The sequence below is a fragment of the Tiliqua scincoides genome, chromosome 3, assembly GCF_035046505.1.
Source record: "Tiliqua scincoides isolate rTilSci1 chromosome 3, rTilSci1.hap2, whole genome shotgun sequence".
Lineage (NCBI taxonomy): Eukaryota > Metazoa > Chordata > Lepidosauria > Squamata > Scincidae > Tiliqua > Tiliqua scincoides.
Genome location: NC_089823.1, coordinates 213,749,950 through 213,773,870, shown reverse-complemented (window position 1 = coordinate 213,773,870; position 23,921 = coordinate 213,749,950). Strand labels below are relative to the sequence as shown.

General features: G+C 43.4%; 2 protein-coding genes across 2 annotated transcripts in view; one reads left to right on the top strand and one right to left on the bottom strand.

Moving 5' to 3' along the window:
- Positions 1–3,292: 3,292 nt before the first annotated feature.
- Positions 3,293–12,572, bottom strand: TM4SF4 (transmembrane 4 L six family member 4). Its single transcript, XM_066621595.1, has 5 exons — positions 12,402–12,572; positions 11,452–11,541; positions 8,270–8,409; positions 4,467–4,656; positions 3,293–3,310 (listed from the first exon to the last, which is right to left on the bottom strand). Exons 1-5 carry the CDS (start codon positions 12,570–12,572, stop codon positions 3,293–3,295), a joined length of 609 nt encoding a protein of 202 aa, XP_066477692.1.
- Positions 12,573–20,198: 7,626 nt separating this feature from the next.
- LOC136645287 (glutathione hydrolase-like YwrD proenzyme) overlaps positions 20,199–23,921 on the top strand; it is a 33,213-nt gene continuing 29,490 nt past the window's right edge. Inside the window, exons 1-2 of the mRNA XM_066621523.1 lie at positions 20,199–20,295; positions 20,541–20,694. Of these exons, the coding sequence (XP_066477620.1) occupies positions 20,199–20,295; positions 20,541–20,694 (251 nt within the window). The remainder of the gene's footprint in view (positions 20,296–20,540; positions 20,695–23,921) is intronic.

Here is a 23,921-nt window from a genome sequence, read left to right as displayed (position 1 = left end):
CCCTGGGGCATTTGGTGGGCTGCTGTGAGGTACAGGAAGTTGGACTAGATAGGCCTATGGCCTGATCCAGTGGGGCTGTTCTTATGTTCACTAGCCCTGGATTCAGCAGCACTTTGTCTTTTAATACCAATTGCAGGGAAGCAAAGGCAAGGGAGAATTATGCCTGTCTCCCCTGCTTGTGTGCTTCCTAGAGGTAGCTGATGGTCCACTATGGAAAAGAAGAGGCTGAACTAGATGGGCCTTTGGCCTGATCCGTTAAAGCTTTTCTTGCTCACAGTCCCTAGGAAGGTGGAGAAGGGACTACAACAGGTGTTATGGGGAGTTGCAGCAGTGAAAGTTAAGGCAGTGATTTTCAACTGGTGTGCTGCAGCACATTGGTGTGCCACAAAAGGTCCACAGGTGTGCCATTTAGAGCATAGCTCTTGAAAATTGCTGAGAAACTCTTCTGGGTTAAACAGCTCTAGGGTAACTGTCTGTAGTTTCAAATTGTCTATCCCTCTTCCTTCATCGGCAGAGCAGAGGAAGGGGAACAGATAATTCCTTACTACTGAGAGTTGCCCTAGAAACAGAGATACAGAACCCGAAGAATCTCCTGGAAGCCAGAAGTAACATCACAAGAGGTAAAGACCATAGAGCAGTGGTTCTCAAACTAGTGGGTCACAACCCACCAGTTCATGTAATGCTTCCCCTGTTCCTTTAAGGGGCGGGGGAAGGGGAGGGAGGCAGCGACAGGATCCCTAGGATTGCATCACTAAGGGGGGGATGAAGGGGGGTGCTTTGCACTTACTTTCAGAAGGCAGGGCTGCAGCAGGCTACAGGAGGTGTGAGGAGCTCTGCACAGATCTCCCCTAGGCTTGGAACTTTCACTAAAAGCAGATGCAAAGCACTTCCGTTTTGCAGGAGGTACTTTGTGCCTGCTTTTAGTGAATGTTCCAAGCCTCGGGAGCGCTGTGCAGGGCTCCCCGCACCTCCTGTAGCCTGCTGCAGCCCTGCCTGCTGAAAGTAAGTGCAAAGCACCCCCCTTGCCCCCCTTAGCGACATGATCCTGGGATTGCGTCGCTGCCCTAGCCCCTCCCCCACAAGAACCTGCTGAGGGAGTAAAGCTCCCTTAAAGTTTGAGAACCACTGCCATAGAGGTCAGTGTGCCCTGAGAAGAAAAAAGTTGATAATTGTTGACATAAGGAATCAGCCTACTTTAAATGTGCATTAGGAATGCACAGTTTCTGTCAGTAAAAGAAAACATTTATTACACAGCATATTTATACAAAACGAAAATGCTTTAATGATTTTTTTGGCACAAAGGTCTCAATAATATAACTATATACAAATAAATCTTTGAGTGAAAGATGCCATCTTGCAGAATTATAATTCCAGGAGCACAAAAGAAATCAAAGAGAATAAAGTGATAGCTGAAGTGTTTTAGCAGATGCCCTCAAATAACAGTACTGATGCCCAACTATGGTTGCCACCTGTTTTCTGGGTGTGCTCCTTGGAAAGCAGCTCAGTACAAAGCAATTAAGCAGCTGGAGATTTCCCCATCATTTTCTTCCTATGCCAACAAAAACGCCACTTGCTGAAGTACGTTATGACTGTTTGCAGTTAAAGGCATATAAAAGGCCAGAACCAAGGCAGTAACACTTAATTGTTTAAAACCATTCAAAGCAGGCTCTATGCCTTTAATAGTGGTGTGACAAGGAAGATTCAGGAGTTTGGCTTCTCTTCTCATGGCAGCTCTGCTGAGCTGAAAAGCAATCTTTGCTAAACTTCTTGAGATGTAGTGATGACAGCAGCAAAAAAGAGCATAAAAATCTGTTTGGCCAGCTTTTCTGATGATGGGCTGAATTAGTCTGGCTTGGCTACAAAAAATCCAGTCAGGGACCTTACTTCTACACAACAGCTCTGGAAGCATGAAGGCTTCTCATCATTTGGCAACCAAGGCACACATAGGTGGATGTGTATATGGAAGTAGATATATCTCTACCCTAAGGAGTGGTGATGGCATTTTAATCACTTTGCAAGTGACTAGCAAATAGCCGCAGGGCAGAGGTGATTCTTTCAAAGCTGCCACCTGTTCAAAGTCCTAAAGTTCTGCTGCGCTGGAAGTGCTGAAAGGCAGAAGTCAACAGGTGGAGCTTTTTCCAGCAGAGAGAAAGAGTAAGGGGGAGAACCAGTCTTTTTAAATCCTACTCATATTAAGAGCAGTTTTCCTGGTAAGCTGCACAGATCTGAGCCAAGCTCCATGCAGCACTTAGCTTGGTAACTCCAAAGTTCAGTGATGACATGCAATGTCATCACCACAGAATGGTGACCCTGCACATAAGAAGAAGGAGTTCACACACTGGTGCAGTTCCCCTTGAGGGAATGTAGATTAATTGCCAAACTAGACATGACTTGGCCATGCCTCACTTGCTTTTTCTGTATAAATAACATTTTCTGTATAAATGTATGGTGAGGGTGAAATCTGGATCAGGACCACAGTGAGGTGGGGGATTTAGTCCTATCCTGCCCACATGTTATTTACACAAAAAAGCAAGCAGGCTGGGTGCAATGATAGGACTAAAGTCGCATCTGGTTTGTAGCAACCCTAACTGACAACTGACTGTTGTCCAAGAGCAGTCAAAAATGTCAGGTTAAGTGCATGGGGAAGGGGGCAGGAAGACAAACGCTGCTGGTCTGAGTGTACCAGCCTGAAAGAAAGGAGAGGGGGTTTGTATTCCTAAGAATATGCTTGTCAGAATAAGTTTGGGTTCAATTCTCCCTGTGAGAATTCAATTCAACCCTGTGAGGGTTCAATTCTCCCTGTGAGACTAGGGGTGGCCAACCTTTCAACTTTAGGGCTCCTAACAATTGTGTAGAAGATGGAATTTGTAGAACAACAGATGACAAGGTGCACCTGCTGAAATTCCCTTTTCTACACAATTGTTAAAGGTCCAGGAGCCTTAAAGTTGAAAGATTGGCCAGCAGTGCCTTAGACCCTGCACTCAGTACAATATATAGCCTGCTCTCCTTCATCCAAAAGGATACCAGGCAAGCAAAGAGGCACTGTCAGAAGTTTCCAAAGCATTTCTCTTGGAAAAGAACTTATGACAAAAATAAATACACTGTAGTCAAAACAGCTGCTAGATTCATTGGGAGATATGAAATTTCAACAGCAGAGAGTGACAAGGTCACTTGTAAAAGGTGGGGAAATTCCCCTGCTTAGTAAAAGGCACTTGGCCCATCATATCAAAAGGAATGCTTGGAAGGGTAATCACAGGCTTGGTAGAGGCCGTTTCTGTCATCTCCATATACATTAAACAGGTCCGTCTCCCTGAAAGAGAAAATCAAATTATAAGTTAGTTGGCCTTAGCAGTAACTCCAAAATCATGGTATTATTTTAGTTGGAAAAATTCAAGCAGAAACCGTTGGGCAAACTTTCATTTTGGAGTCCTCTTTATCTAAGCAAGAAAATTTAATTTATTGCTTTTGCTGTTGTACGGTCTTAGTAGGATAGGATTGTGGAGGGTTTAAAGCCTGATGAGATCCAGGAAGTGAGAGGGAAGAATTCTTAGCGTCTATGCAGGGATGGCACAACACCTCCTGATGCCTGAGGCAGCATCCAAATGCTGCCCCCCCTTATCTGATGATGTGTCACTTTTCCTCCCACTCTCCTATGTTCTAGCTCAGCACTCCTTTTCCCTCCACATTTCCTCATCCTCTCTGTCTCTTTCTTCCTTCTCCATTCCAAGAAAGAGAAGGAGGAAGAGCAGTGAAGGCAAGTAGGTGGACAGAGATGAGCAATCTCAGGCAATCTGCTACCTGAGGCAAATGCTTCAGTTGGCCTTATGGATAGGCCAGCCCTGACTCTATATATTTATTCAGAAATAGATCCCAGTGAGTTCAATGAGACTTACTCCCAAGCAAGGCTGCCTAAACTATAAATGAACTATCCAGCTCCTTATTCCTCTTGCCTGTGGATTGCTGCAGTTCATACTGCTGGTTCAAAAAGCTGGAAACTGGAAGTGGCATGGCTAGTGGACTCAGTGATGCAAAGGAAACATCTGTGCTTACCCAGCATGATCTAGTCAATGCAGAAAATTTGACTTTTTTCCAGGATTACCTTAATGAAGAGCCTGGGCACAAATATAAAAGTTTGCCACATTGAACCTAACAGCCCTGCCACAAAGGACTGAGGAATACCCCATGTTTCCTTCACATCAGGTCTGCATCACATCAAGCCAGACTGTATTTGCTGCCAAGTATGCATCTGGTACACTTTTGGGTCCAAGCTGGCAAACTGGAAGCCATTTCTAGTCATATCTGGGAGGTCCTCTGAGGCCCTCCAGCTGCTGGCTTGGCATCCACAGATATTCAGATCCGCAAATGCTGAGCCTGCAAATAAGGACAGCCCACTGTAATACCAACCAACCTAGAAAGAAGACAACAGGAAGACTTGTTTAAATTTTGACCTATAGAAGAAGACTTACCCCACAACACCCGCAGCATTTACATTCCCCACAGATCGTTCCCAGGAGTCCATTGATCGCTTGAATGGCACACAGCACCACTTGAGTTCCACTCATTATCAGAAGCAAGGAAAAGAGAGTCAAATTCCAGGGCACAATATTTTCTGGGCTCTTGCAATCAGTCCAGATTCCGTGGTTCCCTAGATAGTTCCTGTGCCAAAAAGTAAAAGGAAAGGTTTGGTTGGTTGGCAACCTTCAGTCTCGAAAGACTATGGTATAAGCCAGGGGTGCTCAATAGGTGGATCGCGATCTACCGGTAGATCGTAAGACAAAATGAGTAGATCGCGGAGCCCTGTCTCTCCAAACTGTTAATATGTCAGTTTCATCTAGTGACTAGACGAAACTGACATATTTAGCTAAACTGACACTGAAACTGACACTTTAGCTGCTCTTCAGGCATGCAGCAACAAAACTGACGAAACTGACTAGACTCCAGCAGGGGCTCCATACATTAAAGGGGGTGTCTGTCAGACGCTTCCTTCCCCCCTGGTAGATCTCCGGGCCTTGCTGGGTTTCAAAGTAGCTCTCAAGCCAAAAAAGTGTAAGCACCCCTGGTATAAGCCTACAGCATCTGGTATTCCCTGGCGGTCTCCCATCCAACTACTAACCAGGCCTGACCCTGCTTAGTTTCCGAGATCAGACGAGATCAGGCATGTGAAAGGTTTATGTGTCATTTATGTGTAAAAGCCAGTTTGAAGCATCTGTCATGTTCGGTGTTTATCTCATCTTTACTCATTCTCATGTGACCAAGAAACAGAAACCCAGGTAGGGCCAAGCAGAGAGGAGCGCCTGGTTGTCAGTAACTCTCACTTAGACTTATGGCAGTGGTACTCAAACTTTTCTGGCCCGTGGCTCCCTCGACCCCCGTGGCTGTTGGCCATGACTCCCCATCATATTCCCGAGGGCTGGAAGTGACATCATTAAACAGGAAGTGGCCAGAAATATTAACTATATTAATATTAATTATATTAATCATATCATTAATTAAATGCAGATCTTAAAAATATATTATTAATACACAGCAATATACATGCTTTATAAATGATCAGCTGCTCATCACTGTTGGAGACAGGATGCTGGAGTAGGTAGATTTTATCTGGTCCAGGAAGACTCATTTTTTCAACTTTGTAAGCATACCAATAGAATTGTTTTATCAAATGAACTTTGTAAACAACCAGTCTGACCAACATTACACACACACACACACACACCCCTGTGGACCCCAATCCAACTAGTCATTTCTCCCATTCTCCTTGGATAGGATTGAACCCTTTATTAATTTAATTAAATTAAATTACAAAAACAGACCATGAAAATATATCAGAGCTGATAAGGGTTTGGTTAGGAGGCTGATTTGTCTCCTATACTAGGAGATGCACAGCTCAATCCTATGAATGTCTACTCAGAAGTAAGTCCCATTACAGTCAATGGGGCTTACTACCAGGAAAGTGTGAATAGGATTGGGCTGGCAATAACCATCAATGGCTGATAAGTATTCCCTTCAAATAGCAAGATTCATCACTTTAAAAATACAGCCTTTCCCTTAAAAAAGAGAACCGTTTTTAAAGTGATTTAAAAATCTTGTTGTTTAAGATTTTTAAATCACTTTAAAAAACGGTTCTCTTTTTCTGCTCTTGGCCAAGTAAAGTCTGTGTTTGCCTCTTCCCCCCCCCCTTTGCCAACTGCATGGAAACAACTTTAAAAGCCCTGGTGACTGGTAAAATAGGAAGCGTTTTATTTGGGGAGGGGGAGGAAAGCAGGAAGGTTTGGAGATTGAAAGGGGGAAGTGGAAGAGGAAGGGCTTGAAAAGAGAGATTTCACTTTGATGAGAAGTGATCCCAGGCTGGGAACTAGGAACCAACCAGACAAGGATCAATGCAGCGAACACAGAAGGCAGCAGCCTCGGAGAGGAGGGAGAAGAGGGCGGGCAGCAGCAGCCACTATCGCAGTCCCTCTCGGAGGGAGCAGCTGAGCAACCCCCGTTTCTTCTGCTTTAAAAAAAAAAAGTGCAGAAGACAGAGGGGCTCGCATTCTGCCCAGGAAAGGTGGTGTGACTGTGTCGATGCAAGAGGACATCCCGTGCCTCCCCGTGCGTTAGTGGTGCCTCCCCAGGGAGCCGTGCCTCACAGTTTGAATAACACTGAGTTATGGAATTAATCTGGGACACAGGTTGTTCAAAGGGGCAAATCTGTTTCTTGCTTTAGACACTGGAATCACCAGAGGCAGAGTGTAGGATTTAATGATTGGGCAGGGGAATTGAAATTTTCCAACCTTCCCTTCCTGCCAAAATTCATTGGCCTTTAGTGAGTCAGAACTTGAAGACTGGTATCAGAAGTAATGGAAATAAAATCTGAACCTAAGTGCTATATGGCAAATGAAATCTTATCCACAACTTTATCCACTGTCCGTGCAATATGCTGAGACTCCATGCCGAGTCCCATTTCAAAGGTTATTGTGGATGTTGTGCACTCATACCTGTTGAATTGTCTTTGTCCCTGTCTTGAACTAGATTTGACGTGCTGACGCATCTCTGAATCTAATTCTTGAGATTATCCCTGTCTTGTTTTCAACCAGTGCAGCCATGGGAAATCCCAAGTCAGACTGGGACCATGGTGCTGGTGGTTAACCTTTTCCTCATGCTATTTATTATTTTCCTAATAAAAATCCCCCCAAGCTTTCATTTGTCCCCAGTGCCACCATTTAGTGGAAAGTCTTTGCCAAATTTAAACTTAATACCAGTGTAGCCTTCTAGTACGACAGAAGTAACAGCCACCACTGTTGTTGTCATAGGTCTGCCCCTGTGCCCATAATAAATTAAATTAAGCAGAGGCAGCTGTAGCTGGTATGGAGAGGAGAAGATAGGAATCTTTTTTTTTTTTTTTGCTAAAGGGTGGTGTTAAAAGGTATATGAACAAAGCTAGAAAAAAAGGTGGCAACTCCAAATGCAAAAAGGAATCCAGAGAATCTACCCAACAGAAAATGTTGCTGGGCCATAAAACCAGCCCATCCATGTTTCTGGTTCTAACTGTGGCAATTAGAATGGTCCATTCTTCAGAAAAAATGTAAAATAAAGAAGTATTAATACTCCAATGGTGAGGCTGCGACACTGTACTTATTTTTAATGTACTAAACCAGTGTTTCTCAACTGGTAGAGGTGATGTCTGGTGGTATCACTTAGGACCCCTTGGACACCTGCTACCTGGCAGCAAGACCAGGAATGTAATGCAACAAACAGCTGTAGGAGGCTCGGCTTGGTGGGCAAGAGCACCAAAGCATGCTTTTCTGTGCTCAAAAAAGCCCTCCCATCCACCCTGAGCCTCTTACTGTTGTCTGTCATATCACATCTAGCCTTCCAAACTGGAAGTAACTGGTGATGATGTCATCACCAGTTACTTTCGGTGGTGTTTCAAATAGGTGGACCGTGTGAAGTGGTACAGGAGAGGACAAATGTTGAGAAACACTGTGCTAAACCTATGACAGACAGAGGAGGAATGAGCCAATGCACAGATAATCCACGAGGATGCGCTTCTGGAATTTTGAATGTCCTTTATTTGTATAGGATGTTTATCACAAGAATGGAAAGGTGGTTACGATATGAATGTTTGGTCTTCATATACCTTAACAGCTAGAAGTGATCCAACTCCCCACAGTGCTTCAGATGATATACTGAGGTAAGACAACACCTTTCCTTACAGCAATATCATTCCATCACCCCCACCAACCCAGCATTTTCTGCATGGTGATGCAGTTCACAAATATCTTACCCATTCTCAAATGGATACTTCCAAGTATCATTTCCATAAATCGAACACAAAGGGCCTCTGTTCAGAGCAACGGCTGACACAATAAAGCTGTATCCAGCTCCCACAACTCCCACTGCAGCAAATATTACAGAAGTAAACATCTGCCAGGAACAAGAGAAATGGAGAGGTCATGTCAAAGTCCACTTCATGCCATCCAGATGGCATGGTTAGCACATATCAGTATATGTTATATCTGTAGCCCACAGAGTATAAAGGAATGATGTCACAAGCACCATCTCTTTCTCCACTGAAATTTCCTAACTGCATTGACCACATGCTGTTTGAAGTCCAGAGTGCAGCTGTCTGATCTACAGTACTGAGGTAATTAATTTAAAAACCGGGCAGCCAAATCTTACCTAACTCCCCATATGGTGATGCAGCAGCATCACTGTGGCATCCCATGAATCCCACATGGGAGTTTTGGCATCCAGAGGCTTCCTCAGTGTAAGGAACATTTGTTCTCTTGCCCAGGGGTAAGCCCTCACTGTCGCCATGGGTCAACCTGGACCTGCTCCAGTGATATTGCTAGCATGTCCATGTTGTCCCATTAAGGTGGGTCAGGCCAGAGAAGGATTCAGTAGGCATGGCTGCTGCTGAACCCGCCCCCTTCCTGGATCCAATCTGCCCAGACTTTGAAAGGAAGAAAAATTGATTTACTCTAGCCCAAAGTAAATAACAAAATTATTATTATATTAATATGTACAGACACTTCAGTTTGTGCTGTAAGCCAATGACAATAATTTTATAATAATGATAGGTCAAATCCCTAGGAGCAGAGCTTATGCTAATGTTTCTATTCTAACAGTAATCAAGGCAATTTTCTAGTGCTCCTTGTTATGGAAAGCAGATATAATATTATTTACTGTTTTCATAAGATGAGATGACTACACAGCAGAGCTGTGTAGGGTTGCCACTGTTTTCTGAGAGAGGGTCTAAGCCAGTAGTTAACAATCTGTGAGCCATGGCTTCCTGGGGAGCCACAGACACCAGCCAGGGTAGACACAGAATCCTTGCAAAAAACCTGCCACCCTATACAATGAATTGAATTGTAGCCTAATGGGGAGCCGTGGCCAATGGCCCAGTAGGTCAAAGAAGCCGCCAATTGAAAAGGTTTGAGAATCACTGGTAAGCCTTTAGCAGGAGCTTAACAGGCACAATGTTTAGAAAGCGACACTTGGTGAATTTCAGCTTGTCAGAAAACAGTGGCACATATAGCTAAGGTTGCCACATCTTTTTTGACAAAGGCTCCATCAGCCACATAATGTGAGAAATTCAAGTGGTGCAGTTTTTCTTGAAATGGACTTGGGAAAAGAAGCACCTTTTGCATTTCTTATTGTCGTGCAGTGCAACGTTACAAGACAGCCTGCCAAGAAAGGCAATACAGACTCCAGCGTTTTATCTACTGGAGAGGTACAGACATTTACTACAGACATTTAGCAACTCAGTTTTTCTCCCCTTGTTGAAAGGCTTTGGGGATTTCTTTCATGAAGACTAAGGGTGCAATTCTATAAACACTTTCCTGAGGATAAGCCCCATTGAACACAATAGGACTCCTACATAGAGATGCATATGATGATGCTCTCAGAGTCAGAAACACAGTTCTGATTTAAGTCTACTCCATTTTGTCACCCAATCTGCTGCTAGTGATGCAGCAGAAAACCTGGCAGGATACATTTACTGCTGGTGAATGCCACTGGAGGGTTAAACCCCTCTGACAGTCACTATTCTGATCCAACTCAGAGCTCCACTTGGGAGTAAGTCTGCTAAATACAATGGAACTTTCAGAGTAAACATGCACAAGATTGGGTTGTACAGGCTGATTCATAGTACAATGATGAAGTGAACATGAATGAATTTTCCTTTCTAAGTTTTATTCGTGTGAATCCAGATCATAACTCACCACACCCTAGTTGAAGAATTCCCAAATTTTTTCAACTGGTGGCTCCCTTGACCTACTGACCAATTGACCACAGCTCCCCATTGGGACTACAACCCTATACATTGTATAGGGCGGCGGGGTTTTCATGAGGATTCTGCAGCTCCCCTGGCTTGTTTCTATGGCTCCCTGGAGAGCCACGGCTCACAGTTTGGGAACCACTGCCCTAGTTCAAACCCCTTTCTTGGAATCTCAGTTTTATATGACTTCCAAAATCTCCAAACTATCTATCTGGTTGGCAAAATTGTGTTTAATTGCTATCTTGCTAATATACAGCAATAGTGTTAAAATAACACTTCTAAGGAGTAGAATTTGTATGACAAACTGAAAAAGGCATATTTGTGATGTTTAAGGACCCAATCCTATCCAACTTTCCAGTGCTGAAGCAGCCATGCCAACAGGGCGTGTGCTGCATTTGTGGTGGTGATGGGGCAGTCAAACCTCTTCAAGGTAAATGATCGTTTGTTCCCTTATCTCAGGGCTGCATTGGCACTGGAAAGTTGGATCAGGGATGTGCAGTGTGGGGGCAGCAAGTGAGGCAGAACTTTCCTATCACAATCCATGGAAAAGCACTGCAGCCACACCACCCAAGGAGGCTCTCCTTACACTCAAGAAAGTGGATATAAGGAGAGACTCCTCAGGTGTCAAGAGAACCCACTTGGGAGTAAGCAAGTGGGAAGCTGTGGTGCTTTACCATGGACAATGGTACAGAAGGGACAGTTCTGCCTCACCTACCACCCCCATACCATATGTCCCTGAGATGGATAGGATTGGGTCCTAAATAAGTTCCCAAAAAGACAGGCATATTCACATTATTGAAGTTAAGACTTCTATAGGTTGTAATTGGATATTTTTAAATTGTTTCCCTTACTTGCTCATGACTCTATTATACTAGCACAGGGGAGAAAATCAACACAACTGAACAGAACCCCAGCAGTTCAAGAGTTTAGCACAATGGGCACACTAGTTGTTAATGATTTGTTAAGGATAAAAAAAATGAAAATCGATATGGCCTCTCAACGTTCTTTCCAGAACTAAACATTTTTTCCCATTAATTTTAGTATGTCTTTAGGGAAGTGGATGCAGTTCTGTCTGGCAAAGCTGGACTGGCTAATATTTAGCCAGTCCAGCTTTGCCAGACAGAACTGCATCCAGTTGACTGTGATGAGCTAAATAATAAAGCTTGGAGCTTGAACTTCATACTTACTGCAAACCTCTTTCCACAGCCTTCACTACCACAACATCCACAGCAATCATTATTCTTAAGACCCAAGAAGACCAGGGCAGGGAACACCATCTGATAACAGAAAAAGTACTTTGATTAGGCTTGATAATTTTCCATTTAGTTTCATTTAATCTGAAAGCTGAAATTTAGTCTCTCTTTTTTCCAGTTCCTCACATGGCAGTCAGCAGGTCTACTGTGGTGAATGCAGCTGGATCTCTGCAGTCTAAGGGCCCAATCCTAGCCAACTTTTCAGCACCAGTGCAGCCGTCATGCATCGTTCCCCCGACGTAAGGGAACAAATATTTCCATATTTTGAGGAGGCCTCCTGTGAGTGCCTCCCCACCATAAGATGCAGTGCATACCCTACTGGCACAGCTGCACCGGTACTGGAAAATTGGATAGGATTTGGCCCTAAGGATGCAAGTCAAAGCATATTTTCTTGGGAAAACACTGCCTTAAATGCAATGGGACTTACTTTCAAGTTAAAAAAAATTGAAGCTGGTTGAAATATCCCAGCATACAAAAGAGGTAAACTGGATTAATTATATATTTACTGGAGCAACTTTAGATCAACCCATTTTTGCTGGGACCACAGCCCACACCTTTGATCCCTGTTGCATATATGCAACATTGGGCAGAAATGGCTTAAATCTATAACTTCTGCTGGAACAGAATACGGGACATGTTGGATGTTGGTGTGACCTAGCAAAGAGATGTTCCTAGCAATTAAGTGGTCCATTTTCTTAATATAAGATTAAATTAGTTTTCCAATGATGTCATTTTTGAATTTCCAGTTATTTGTCAAACAATCTGACCATCTAATTTCCAACACAGAATGTACCACAGTTGAAGTGTAATTGAGTTTCTGTAAACTTTTGACTTTTTTCTTTAAGCGGTAACAAGAACAAGAACATTACACCTGATCTACTTACCAGTACGCCAGAACCCAAGATCCCTCCAAAGTACCAGACTTCATCTGATATATGATTGGTATCTTGAATTGTTCCTCCAGGAAAAAACAGCAAAACATTGGCGATGGTACATAGGATAGCCAGAGGAATGAGAACAACTCCAAGGCACTTTGCACAACCTCCACAACACATGTTTCCACAATAATATTGCAAACTCCACTAAAGAAGAATGAAAAATCTTTCCCAGAATCCCTTTAGTGTTTTGGGTATTTTGGTATAATTTGCCCCAATCCACTTGTTTTGTGGATTCAGTCTTGGGATGATTCCTTGTCAGAGGGTGCATCTGCCAGCAACCCTATGCTCTGATTATTTATAAGCCTTCATCGTCATGATCTCATTTTTCTGCATCTCTCCTCCCACCCCGCCCCAATGAGATTACGTTGAGAACAACCTCTGATTTTTCCATGACAACCAGAGATCTCTGTTAATATTCTACTAACACGGACAAAACAGTCAGTGGTTTGGAACTGGATTATTGGAAAATGCACTTCCCAGTGATGGGAGTTTATATTTGGCAATATACTTCCTATATTATGGCACTGAAAAAAAAAATGAAATCTCAACCCTTCAGATCCTTGGCTATGGTAGAAATAAAATTGAACCTTAGACAGTGTGTCATCACCCAGTTGGTTATATCACAGGAAGACCCCAATAAACATGCGTGGGTGAACAAAGTTGTACTTAATCTATACTATCTTAATCGATACTATTTATATTATCTTGAGAACCAGAATAAGATAAAAGCTGTAAATCAAATTATGGATTATTTTCACATGAGCCACAGAAATTGTGTAAGCTGGAAAAAGCTTGTGGATCATTATTCCTGCACTATTCAGTAGCTGTTTTATGTTGAAGGCCAGGCAGAGAATCTACATATATTTCTTAAAATTTCATATTTCTTGAATTAATGGCCTGTGGACATTGAGCCCCATTTGTGGGATTGTGGCCATCCTGAACTTCTTGAAATATATATCCATCGTCTAAAAACCTAACCTGCATGGATAAGAATATTCTAAAATCGATGCACAGTTATTTATACAATTTTTATCTTCTTGTATGGATTAGTGAGTCTTTCCCATTAATCCTTCAGGTTGATAGGTGATGGTTTTTCAGACAGTTGAATAGGTATGTCACAGGCATAATTGCTTATAGTGTAAATAGACACACATTTCTTTTGTCCCATTGTCACTTCTAGTCTTTACAGGTTTCTGAAGCTCTACAAGCTCTACAAATGCTTTAAAAACATCTGCCTAACCTGTTTACCAGATATGAGGGGTGAGATGAGTGCACACACACAAGGAACAATGTCTGTTTCCTACCGCACATTGTCAACTCTCTGGAATAAAAACTATAATCTGTCTTCAGCCTCAGTAGTTTCCAAACCTCTCATTTTTCAGCTCTTTTTGCAGCTGCTTGATACAGGGCAAGAACTAAATATCAGTGAAGTTGGTTAGCTGCTTTTTATTTTCAGCAGGAAGTATTACTGAAAAACAATTGCTATAAGGAATTAGTGCCCTGTTTAAAATTTGGACAGCAACAATGTTTTGCTTAAATCTTCACTAGGTTTTATCTCTTACTCATTCTCATGAGTGAATTTCTCCAACTACAAAAAATGTGTGTAATACTAAAAATCAAGCCCATGTTACATGATATTTCACAATAACCCAATACAAACAGTAGATAAAGTACACAGTGAAGAACTCCCATAGATTTACACATGAAAGGCCAACTGCACCACAGATAGCAGCCAAATTTCAGTGAAATCCAAAGAATGCTGTTTATTAGGTAATGTTTAAATAAATATTGAGTCCACTTTATATGCATTTTTCATTGGTTTGAAGCCTAATAACTTGGGTTACCACGTGGTATTTCTATCAAATTGTAAAGTGGCTTTTCATTATCTTTGTTTTTAGACAGTTCACCTCATGACTCAATTTGAACATAAGTAAATTTGATGTACTTTATAGACATTTTTCTACATTTATACTGATGTGCCTCTGCAACGTCTTGGCTTGATTTGTACATTTATTAGGAAGGACAGCAGCAAAGAGAAAAGGATAACAGATTTTATAATGCACAGGACCAATAATAAAGACTTTCCTTGAGTATCCTGTGGATCATATTCCAAAGGTCTGTAGAGATTCTATGAGCTCTGGAGTGGCCTAACCTATGAGGCCACATGAAACGACTACTTTGAGCAACCTGCACCTTGTGCTCTGATCTTCTTCTAACAGCCCAATCCTATGATTCTCCCCACTGATGCAGTGGCACTGAAATGGCTACCGCTGAATCCTTCAGGAGGGGGGAGTTGCAGAGGTCTCTTTTGGGTAAGACACTGCAGTGTGTGGGGTCTATTTGGAGCTGCGCTAGTGAAACTGGCGGTGCAGGTCTGTATGGTCATGTGCTGCAGGACTGGGTGTGGGAAGAATTTGATGGCTGCCACTTCCGCTTAGCTTGCCACTTCCTAGAACCGATCTGCCCATTCACTGCCCCGCTGTTGCCCCGTATGATATCACACATACACACATGCACCTGCATTTTGAAATTCTACCTCCTTTTTAAAAAAAACTGAATATGTAAGCCAGGCCATAAATTCAGAAGGAAAAATTATCTCAAAGAAAACAGCTGAAAGGGTCAAATGAGGCATGTAGATGGTGTTTGCTGAAATGTCCCCTGGCTATTTTTCTCCCTACAGGGTTCACTTCCCATATGAGATCTCAGCATGAAGAACAGCATCGGCAGAGATGGGTTGGAAGGGTAAGAGCAACAGGCTCAGCGTTCTTACCTACTTGATCATTTCACCTTTTAAATTCTGCCTCCTGGTTTAGGTCTGGGTCTGTTGCTTTTAATTGTAGTTTAGGCCTTAAGTCAGGGGTGTCCAAAGTTTTTGGCAGGAGGGCCACATCATCTCTCTGACACTATGACAGGGGCCAGGGAAAAAAAGAATTGATTTACATTTCAAATTTGAATAAATTTACATACATGACTATATTAGCGATGGCACTTATATTAATGAATGAAGGTCTTGCAATAGCTCAAGTCCTATAAAAGGCCTTGAACAAAGCAAGGCCAGCCTTTCCTTTGCTGCTGCTGCTGCATCACAGATGTGAAACAGCAAGCAGTGGACGGAGCCCTCATCCCACAGCTCACGAGAGATCAAATAGTTGGCTGTTACGCTGAGAGCAGTTGCATCAGGCCAGTGTGGGCTCTAGCAAGTCTCCAGAGGGCCAGAGGCTCATTGGAGACTGGAGGTTCCCTGAGGGCGGGATGGGGAGGCCTTGAGCGCCACAAGTGGCCCCAGGGCCGGGGTTTGGGCACCCCTGCCTTAAGTCAATCAGCTCAGTTCAATGTTTTGAAGAGAGGTTTCCTTACCCCTTTAAGAAGAAATCAGTATTCTAAATTCTTACTGCCCTCTATAACTAATCTCAGTATGATCAGTGCAAGTACTTAAAAGAGTTTTTTAAATGAAAGAAACATCTTTGTGCAAGCATAACTTTTGTTTCAACAATCTCTCTTCTCTTCCCATCATGTGTCATACCTAGGTAGAAAGAGTTAAAGTTATTCATGCCTGTTTTATGAACAATGGAGCATGTGGTGAACACATTTCAGAAACTGATCTTATTGGTTAAGAATAGGATGTTGGTTAGAACAACCAATGGGCATGAAGTACATTCTGTTGCTCTGTGTATTCAGTGAGCAATTATCCTTCCTTTCAGGGTATGACTTGATGCAGAATTCCTCAATCCATCACTCCCTAATCACTAATCTGCATTGGTAGACCACATTTTCTCTTAATTGAGACTCATCTTTTGACTGGGACCTGACTCAATATCGATCTGATGACGGACTGACTGCCGTTCATCACATCATCATTGTGAGTCAGACGTAGGTGTGCACAGTACTAAATTAATAATACTTTTCCTCAATCACGCAATGCTATGCTTAGTAGTCGTGGGGGACACACAAAAATGCACAGTAATTCTGAAGAATTCTGCAGTTCTGATATTGCAACCTAAGGGGGAAAACCTGCTCCCCTCTATGATCTACTCATGTGAAAGGTATAATATGGAAGCTGAAAGCTCATACAAGGTTACACCTAACCTTCTGGAAAAAGAACATTTGCAGTTTCCACAACCTCATGAGTAGTGTTCTTTGCTTGTAGCATAAAATTTAGCCATAAATCATTTCATTCCATGAAAATGTTTTTTGCAGACTTTTTTGGTGGGTTTTTTTGGAGGGGGGGGGAGGTAGCTTGTTGCTTCCCATTTCATTGCATTGTATCCAGAAAGCTGAACTGTTTTCCAAGGTCAATGGCCTCAGTCCAACAAAACCTAAGGAGACATTTCCTGACTGTGTTGGAAAGTAGGTTAATAGATATGTTCATTCGCAGAATTAATGTTTTGTGAGTAATCTTTGAAAGTTAAATAGAAATAGCACATGTTTACAATCAATGGTTCATACTGCCTGGGTTTTCAACTCCATGGTTTGTTACCCCACACAATGATTCAAGAGTGTGCAGCACTGTTAGCTGTCATCTCCTCCTCTCATGCCCAGGTGCTGCTGCTTAGTTATGTGGAGGGGGTTCCAACCTCCCCTTTTACTCACAATTATGGGTCAGTTAAGCTATGGTGACCAGTGTGGCATCAGATACTGGCTGATGGTTCACATCCATCAAGAGTCCACTGGCAGCAGTGGTAAGGTGCAATGTGCCACGCAGGGTCAGCAAGGCCACCATGGGGACCCATGCAGGGATTTCCCCCCAGACCCCTAACAACTTGGGGAGATGTTGCCTGGTGCAAAAGGAAGGGGTGGGATATATCTACTCAGGGAGCGCATACTTCTTAAGCGTATGGGTAGGTTCCGGTGCTGAAGTAATGCATTCTCCAAATTGATCCATGGCGCTATGTTCCTACTCATTTTATATACATTTTCAAAGGGTTCAGTCCTGTGCTTTTTTTTTAAAATGAATGCCTGCAGAGAGCCATTCGCATACAAACATGTACATGCACAGACATGTGCACGCGCATGCAGCATGATACATGTTTATCATACGCACCTGTGTATACGCAAGGGATGGAGGTGCCTGAACTCTTTCCAGGCCAGCTCAAGTGACCAGCAGACGCATGCAACATCCTCCCACTGCCACCAGTAAGGTGGGAAGAGTGGGCCAAGCACACCCACGTCAGTAGCAGGCTGCACATGATGAACCTGGCTCCTTTGGTACCCCAGGTCATGTGCTGCAGAGTCGCGCGAAAAGCACCACACTGGGGAGCTTCGCCTGGGAGAAGCGAGGAGGGAGAGGCGAGGGAGTGCCACGCAGGTGCAGGGAGGGCATCTCTCCGAGAGGCTGCTCTGGACCACTGCAGGGCCGAGGCGTGTCTTTGAGGCGTGTCTCTGGTTGCAACTGTAGCCTTCGCTTGCAAAGCTGCGCACACGGCGTGGCAACAGTTGCGCGCAAGGAGGCTGCTGCGTCTGCAGGGGGCTCGCTGCAGCGCGTGCGTCGGAGGCAGGAGGCTCCCTCCACCGCCTCTGAGGAAGGACTCGAGCGAAGGGGGTGAGAGGCGCTGCTGAGGACCTGGAGCGCCACGCAACCCAGCAGGACCAAGGCGGCCGCCTCTTTGGGCAGAGCTCTGCGGCAGCCCCTGCGCCGACGCAGAAGGGGAAGGACGTCCCCAGAGGGCGAAGGAGAGGCTGCAGCCCTCTGGCCCTCGCTTCTGCCTCCGGGAGAGGGGCGCGCGTGGCTGGAAGGAGTTGGCAGGGCAGGCAGGCGAGGAGAGCGCCGCCTCTGACACGGGACTGGCCAGCGCAGCGCATTCACCAGGGGGAGTGCTTGGCTGCTGCCCCCACTGTGCTTTGGTGGAGCCCCACCCAGGGTGCATTGCCCTGCCAAGTAATCCCCACCCCAAAAAAATGTGTTGGGATAAGCTGCCATGCTTGCATGTTTCTCCAAGCAGTGGCATAGCCAGAAGGGGTGCAAGGCACGAAGTTTTGCAGGCAACTGATCTTGCCATGCAAGTGGCCCCTTTGGAGCCACTGTGGGCACCCAGAATGGCTCCGAAGGGGAGGGGCTGCTTGCACAGCGCCTTCACCTCCATTTGGCTCCCAACACCCAGAATGGCTGCGAAGTGGAGGAGCCACTTGCTCAGCGTGGTCAGGCGCCTGCAAAACTTAGTGCTTTGCACCCCCCTAGCTATGCCACGGCCTACCAGCTTTGGAATACAGACATATTTGTTGGTTATCTGCTCCTCTTCAGCTCTGTAACAGGAAGGGCTCCAAAGGAAGAGTCTTGAGGAACAACAGAGGCTTCCAAAGCAGTTTTCAATAATAAAACTACATACAGAGTAGTTGTGTTTATGAGAATCTTGGAAAGGGTTGAAGGAACTACAGATGAACTGGCGGTGGTAGTGGTGGTAGAGGTTGCAGCTGGCTGATGGTAAAGATTACCCCCCCCCCCATTCTATGACATTCAAAATGATATTCTGTTGAGATGCACCTAGGTCCATCAGACTTTTTAAAAAGGAGATCAAGAAATTATTTATTCATTTATTTATAATAACCAGAAAAAAGACCCTCAGATATTTATCTCCCTATATTTATACATGCTTGCAAACTGCAGGAGCTGAACTCTTCGCAGGGTAATTAGCAGCAACAGTACCTGATTCTTGAACAGCCTCAGGGCTTGAGGAAATTAGTTCTCTGATCTTTCCATCGCTCTTTGGGGACCCACCAAAAATCAGGTCATGACCCACCATTGGGACCTGGCCAACAGTTTGGGAACTACTGCTGTAGGGTCTTCTGACCTTGACAGTTGAGTGTCTGAGTAGCCATTGAAATGCATTGGAAACATTGGAATCTGGGCCCTTCCTAACCCCTTAATGTGTCTGAAAGCATAGTTACATGATGCAGCAACCTTGCTGAAGCTGAGCGTATATATGGAGATGGCCTGGGTACCCTCTATATCAGTTTTAAGTTCTGTTGCAGAAGGGTGGGCTATAAATGTAATAAGAGTGGCAACCCTAAGAATACAAGAAGAGAGGCCCATCTGGTCTAGCATCCTGCATCCCTCAGATGCTCAGCAGTTGCTTCTGGAGAGCTCACAAACAGGAGATGAAGGCATAGCCCTCTCCTACCATCGCTCCTCTGCAGCTGAAATTCAGAAGCACATTGCCTTTGAACCTGGAGATACCTTTGACTAGTAATAAGTCTTAGACCTACACAAATTTGTCTTCCAAAGACAAAAGATAAAACCCGTCTCTTTTAAAGTTATCCAAGTTAGTGGCCATCCCCAGAGCTTATGGTACCTCTTCATGCCTGGGGTATGAGTATGTGTTAGCTGCACCTGTTGAATTTTTGGTTGTTGTGTAACTGTATAAACAAACAGGAGGACCACAAGAGACATGGCATTCTAAACAGCATGTATAGCTAGAGCTTTGTTAATGGTTTTTATAGCAATAGTACCATCTGCCAAAAAAGAAAAAGTGCATTTTAAACTAGACGTATCTCTTTGGCAGCAAAAACTGCAGCAACAGAAATGTTCTGGCTAGATGTGCAGTTCTTTCTCACATGTAACAGTCGATAAAGATGAACTAAAATACTGAATTGAAAAAATGCAGACTGAGTTTTGCTAACTTTGGAAAGGTTTATCCTCTTCCCTTTGCATTTTGTTTTTTAATTCAGATTTGTTCTTCTATGCAACTTCAACTATTTTATATTTTTGTTGTTGTTCTTCTTGCAGATTTCATATTGTTCCCTCCAAAGATGTCGCAGCTTAAGTTCCATTCTCGGAGATCTCCGGTGGTTTGTACTAATGGTTGTGTTGCATCAAGCCAGCCTCTTGCAACCAATATTGGTCTTGGTAATTGGTTTATGTGTTCCTTTATTAATGGGTGGAATCCATCATTATTTTTTCATTTGGGTAACGTGCAAAGCCACTTTCCAGTCACTTCTCATTTTGAAAATCATGTTTCGTATGTCTGTCTTGGATTCTAAGAGTTGATGAGCTGGTTTTTACTGCCCAACTTTGCAAGATTCTAACCCTTTGAGTTTTTTTTCCTCCTGAAAAGACTACTATCAGATTTTTACTGAACTTTCCTGTTGCAGATATTTTAAAGAGTGGTGGCAATGCTGTGGATGCTGCTGTGGCTGTAGCAGCTGCTTTAAATGTTACTGAACCATGCAGTACTGGCATAGGTGGAGACTGCTTCTGCCTCTTTTATGATGCAAACAGAAAGCAGATACATGGTCTCAATGGAAGGTAAGCTCCAAAGGGGATGCGTAGGAATTGTTGTATTGTGTTATGCACTGTGGTAGAGGGGTGGATTCTTTGCTGTAATAGGACTGTTTAACACAAAGACCTTTGCTGTGTGGAAGACCAGTAGTAATTTTGTACAACTTTAATTTCCTTCCTTGGTTTGAAAATGGAAGGCCAGGGGTGGTGGTCAAATTACAGTGTCCTGGGGATGTGCTTAAAAGCGGAAGTGCCATAAATGGCCTTCCTCCAGCTGCTATTGGAATGACTATTTGCAGTAAATAGCCATATTAGGAGAGCAGATTGCAGCTGGAGGTGGGATTTTAAGCATGAAAATATCACCAGGGAAGGGCTTAGCCCCTCATTCCCTGCATACCTTGGTCCTAATGTGAATGCCACCCTTCTTACAGCTGTCTGTTAAAGAAGAGAGACTTCTGTTCTTAAGCATGCCTCTTAAAATATGTGATTTGGAGAGTGTGTGTAGTCTGACTCTAAGAGAACTTGGCTTTGAATGGAAACTAGTTGGGTTAAGAGAAGTTACTAATTTTCTGACATACATTTTCTATTGAATTAAATCTGTTTGAGAAGATGGAGCTTTACCCTGATCACAATTTTCCTTGCTAACTGGGCAAAGATGCACCTTTCAAAGTGGTGTCAACCATTAAGAATCAAGCCTGCTCCTGTCTGCATAACTGCCCCTGGGTTATCTACTTTCCTCTTTTGCATGCCCACTCTGCAGCATGGGAGCTGTTTAACATGCTAAGATCTCACTGAAATTGTGTGGGTGGGCTGACTGTGTGACTGTATCGGTTTTTGCCAAAGAAGCCACACCTTCAGTTCATGTGCTCAGCCCCTGCTATGTGAAATCTCTCCATACTAAAACAGCTCCTATGCGCTATTGCAGAAAAATAAGCAGATGCCTTTTCCTGGGAGGAGAAGTAGATTACTTGGGTTGAATTTCTCATTGGTATTTTGTGCTGTATTGGATCTGTGTTTCGCAGTACTGTTGGGACTTGCTGCAGTTATTGCATGCCTGTTTGCAATACAGGTTGAGACTAATATTCGCATGGGTTCTGTTCCAAGCACTTACCTGGATGGCAAAAAATGCACTATAGCAAATCAATCAATTTAAAAAACAAAGGTTCTTTGCTCCTGTGATTTAAAAACAGCCTTGCTGACCTTTGTGATGTAAGATAAGAGTCATTACGAAGACAATCCATCTGTCGTCCTCCAGGAGCTTACAAAGGCACTTCACTCAGCCCCCCCTTCACCAATGCAAAATGATCACCTTTCTTTCACATGCTGGGGGGGGGGGAGAGGATTAATGGATTGTCAGTCAGCTGCCCTCTCTCTTTCTCTCTCTCTCTCTCATTAAGGAGGCTATTGTTAAAGGACTGTTCCATTTTTTAAACTGATTTTAAAGGGATGCATTTTCCCCCTTCTTCAGGGATCAGCACATTCTTTCTCATTTGCAGGGGCCATTCGTGTTGAGTCAAATCCGTGTGTAAAAAATCCATGTATAAATAGGCTGGACTTGTATATACAAATGGTATTTGTTCAGTTTTGTATGTGCGCCTTAAGGCTTGTGTGCATCATGCCACTTTTAACATATGTTTTAGCTAACCTTAATAATGGTTTTGTGCAAATATCCTAGTAAACAGAATCTGCAGTTCTGGCTTCATTGGGGATGGACTTTATGTTAGCCAAAAGGTTAGAGTACAGCTTTGGACCTCATTTCCTGTTCTTTTTGTTCTAATTTTCCTATGCTAGAATTCTATTCAATTTTTTATTATGGCAAAGCAATCGCTGCACTTCCAAAGTTGGTCTGTTCTGAATGTTAGGAAGATGGTATAAAAAGATAGTATCTGTTCCAGGTGCTCTTCAATTCCTGTTGCTAGAGTCGAAGGGCAAAGAGCAGGACATGCTGTAACTCATGTATGTGACATTTCCCCTCACCCCTTTTCACAAAGAAACAGGAAACTACTTTAAATGTAATGTTTTTACTTGTTTCCAGGGGTTATATACTGTGCACCCTGCCAAACATGCTGATGAAAATATAATTAAAGAAACTTTTCCTCTGGAAACTATTTTTTCCATTATTCAGGGCAATAGCTTGTTATAAAAACATATTGGAGCTATTACAATAATAGCAGCATAGACCAGATTAATCAGAAACCAATCTGGAGCTCGAGTTAAAAGAAAAAGATAGGGTTGGAAAACTACATACAGCAGAGAGACCCTCGTTCCTGCTGGCTTGCAACCTGGAAAGAGGGCACCACCACCTCGGGAAACACAAGAAGAAAGTGTCCATCTTTTTTTCTAAAAAGTGATAAGGCAACTATGCTTCCAATGAAGCTAAATATTGTAGTGGCTGTAGAAAATTCACAGACCTTTAAGTGCCTGTGGTGATAGCGTTGCCAGCTTTCTCTAGCAGGATTCCTGGGCTTTGACACATCCATGAAAGGTGAATATTTGGAAGATGCAGCTTTTCCCCATCATTACATCAGTATGACAAGAAAGGCTGTTGAACCTCTGCCTGAAGTGCAGCTGTTAAAAGCACAAGATGCTTCTCCCAAAAAGGCAATAACTGATGAATTCTTCAGGAATTCCTCAATCTCAAACATTTATTGTTGCATACTTGCCTGTTCTGTGAAAGTAGTGCTGTATATTTTAAATTCTCTGGCACAGCAAGATCAACAGGTGCAATTTGCCTTAGGATTTGGTATTGGGATGCAAACTTTTTCATCCCAGTTCTTCGTGTGTATGTTTTTTTTAAAGGTAAAGCAAGAACAAGTATGTCATCGGTTGCAACTGAAAAGTAACTTTATGGTTGTCAAGTTGGCATTTGCTGCCTTCTCCTTGAGATCTATAACTGAACTAGGAGTGGATGCATGCAATTTACCCATTTCTCCCCTGCTATGATTCCTGCTATGGGGTGAGAGTGAACAAAAGGGCAGTGGCAGGTGTGAAATGGTAAGGAGAAGAGTTTCCCAACTTGGCAGCAAACTGTAAATATTCCAAAACATTTGTATTGTGCCTTTTTTTGACATAGGGCAATCCGAGTTAGCTACACAACAAACAAAAAACAGCATAATTTTTAAGTGTGAAGGCAGTATTGACACAAAGGGAAAAGGAATCTCCTAGCTGCATTTGGGTAACTCTAATCGAGGTCAGTAGGCCTCTATAGAATTGCACTGTAAATCTAATACTTTGCCTTGTTCTGCAATGGATCT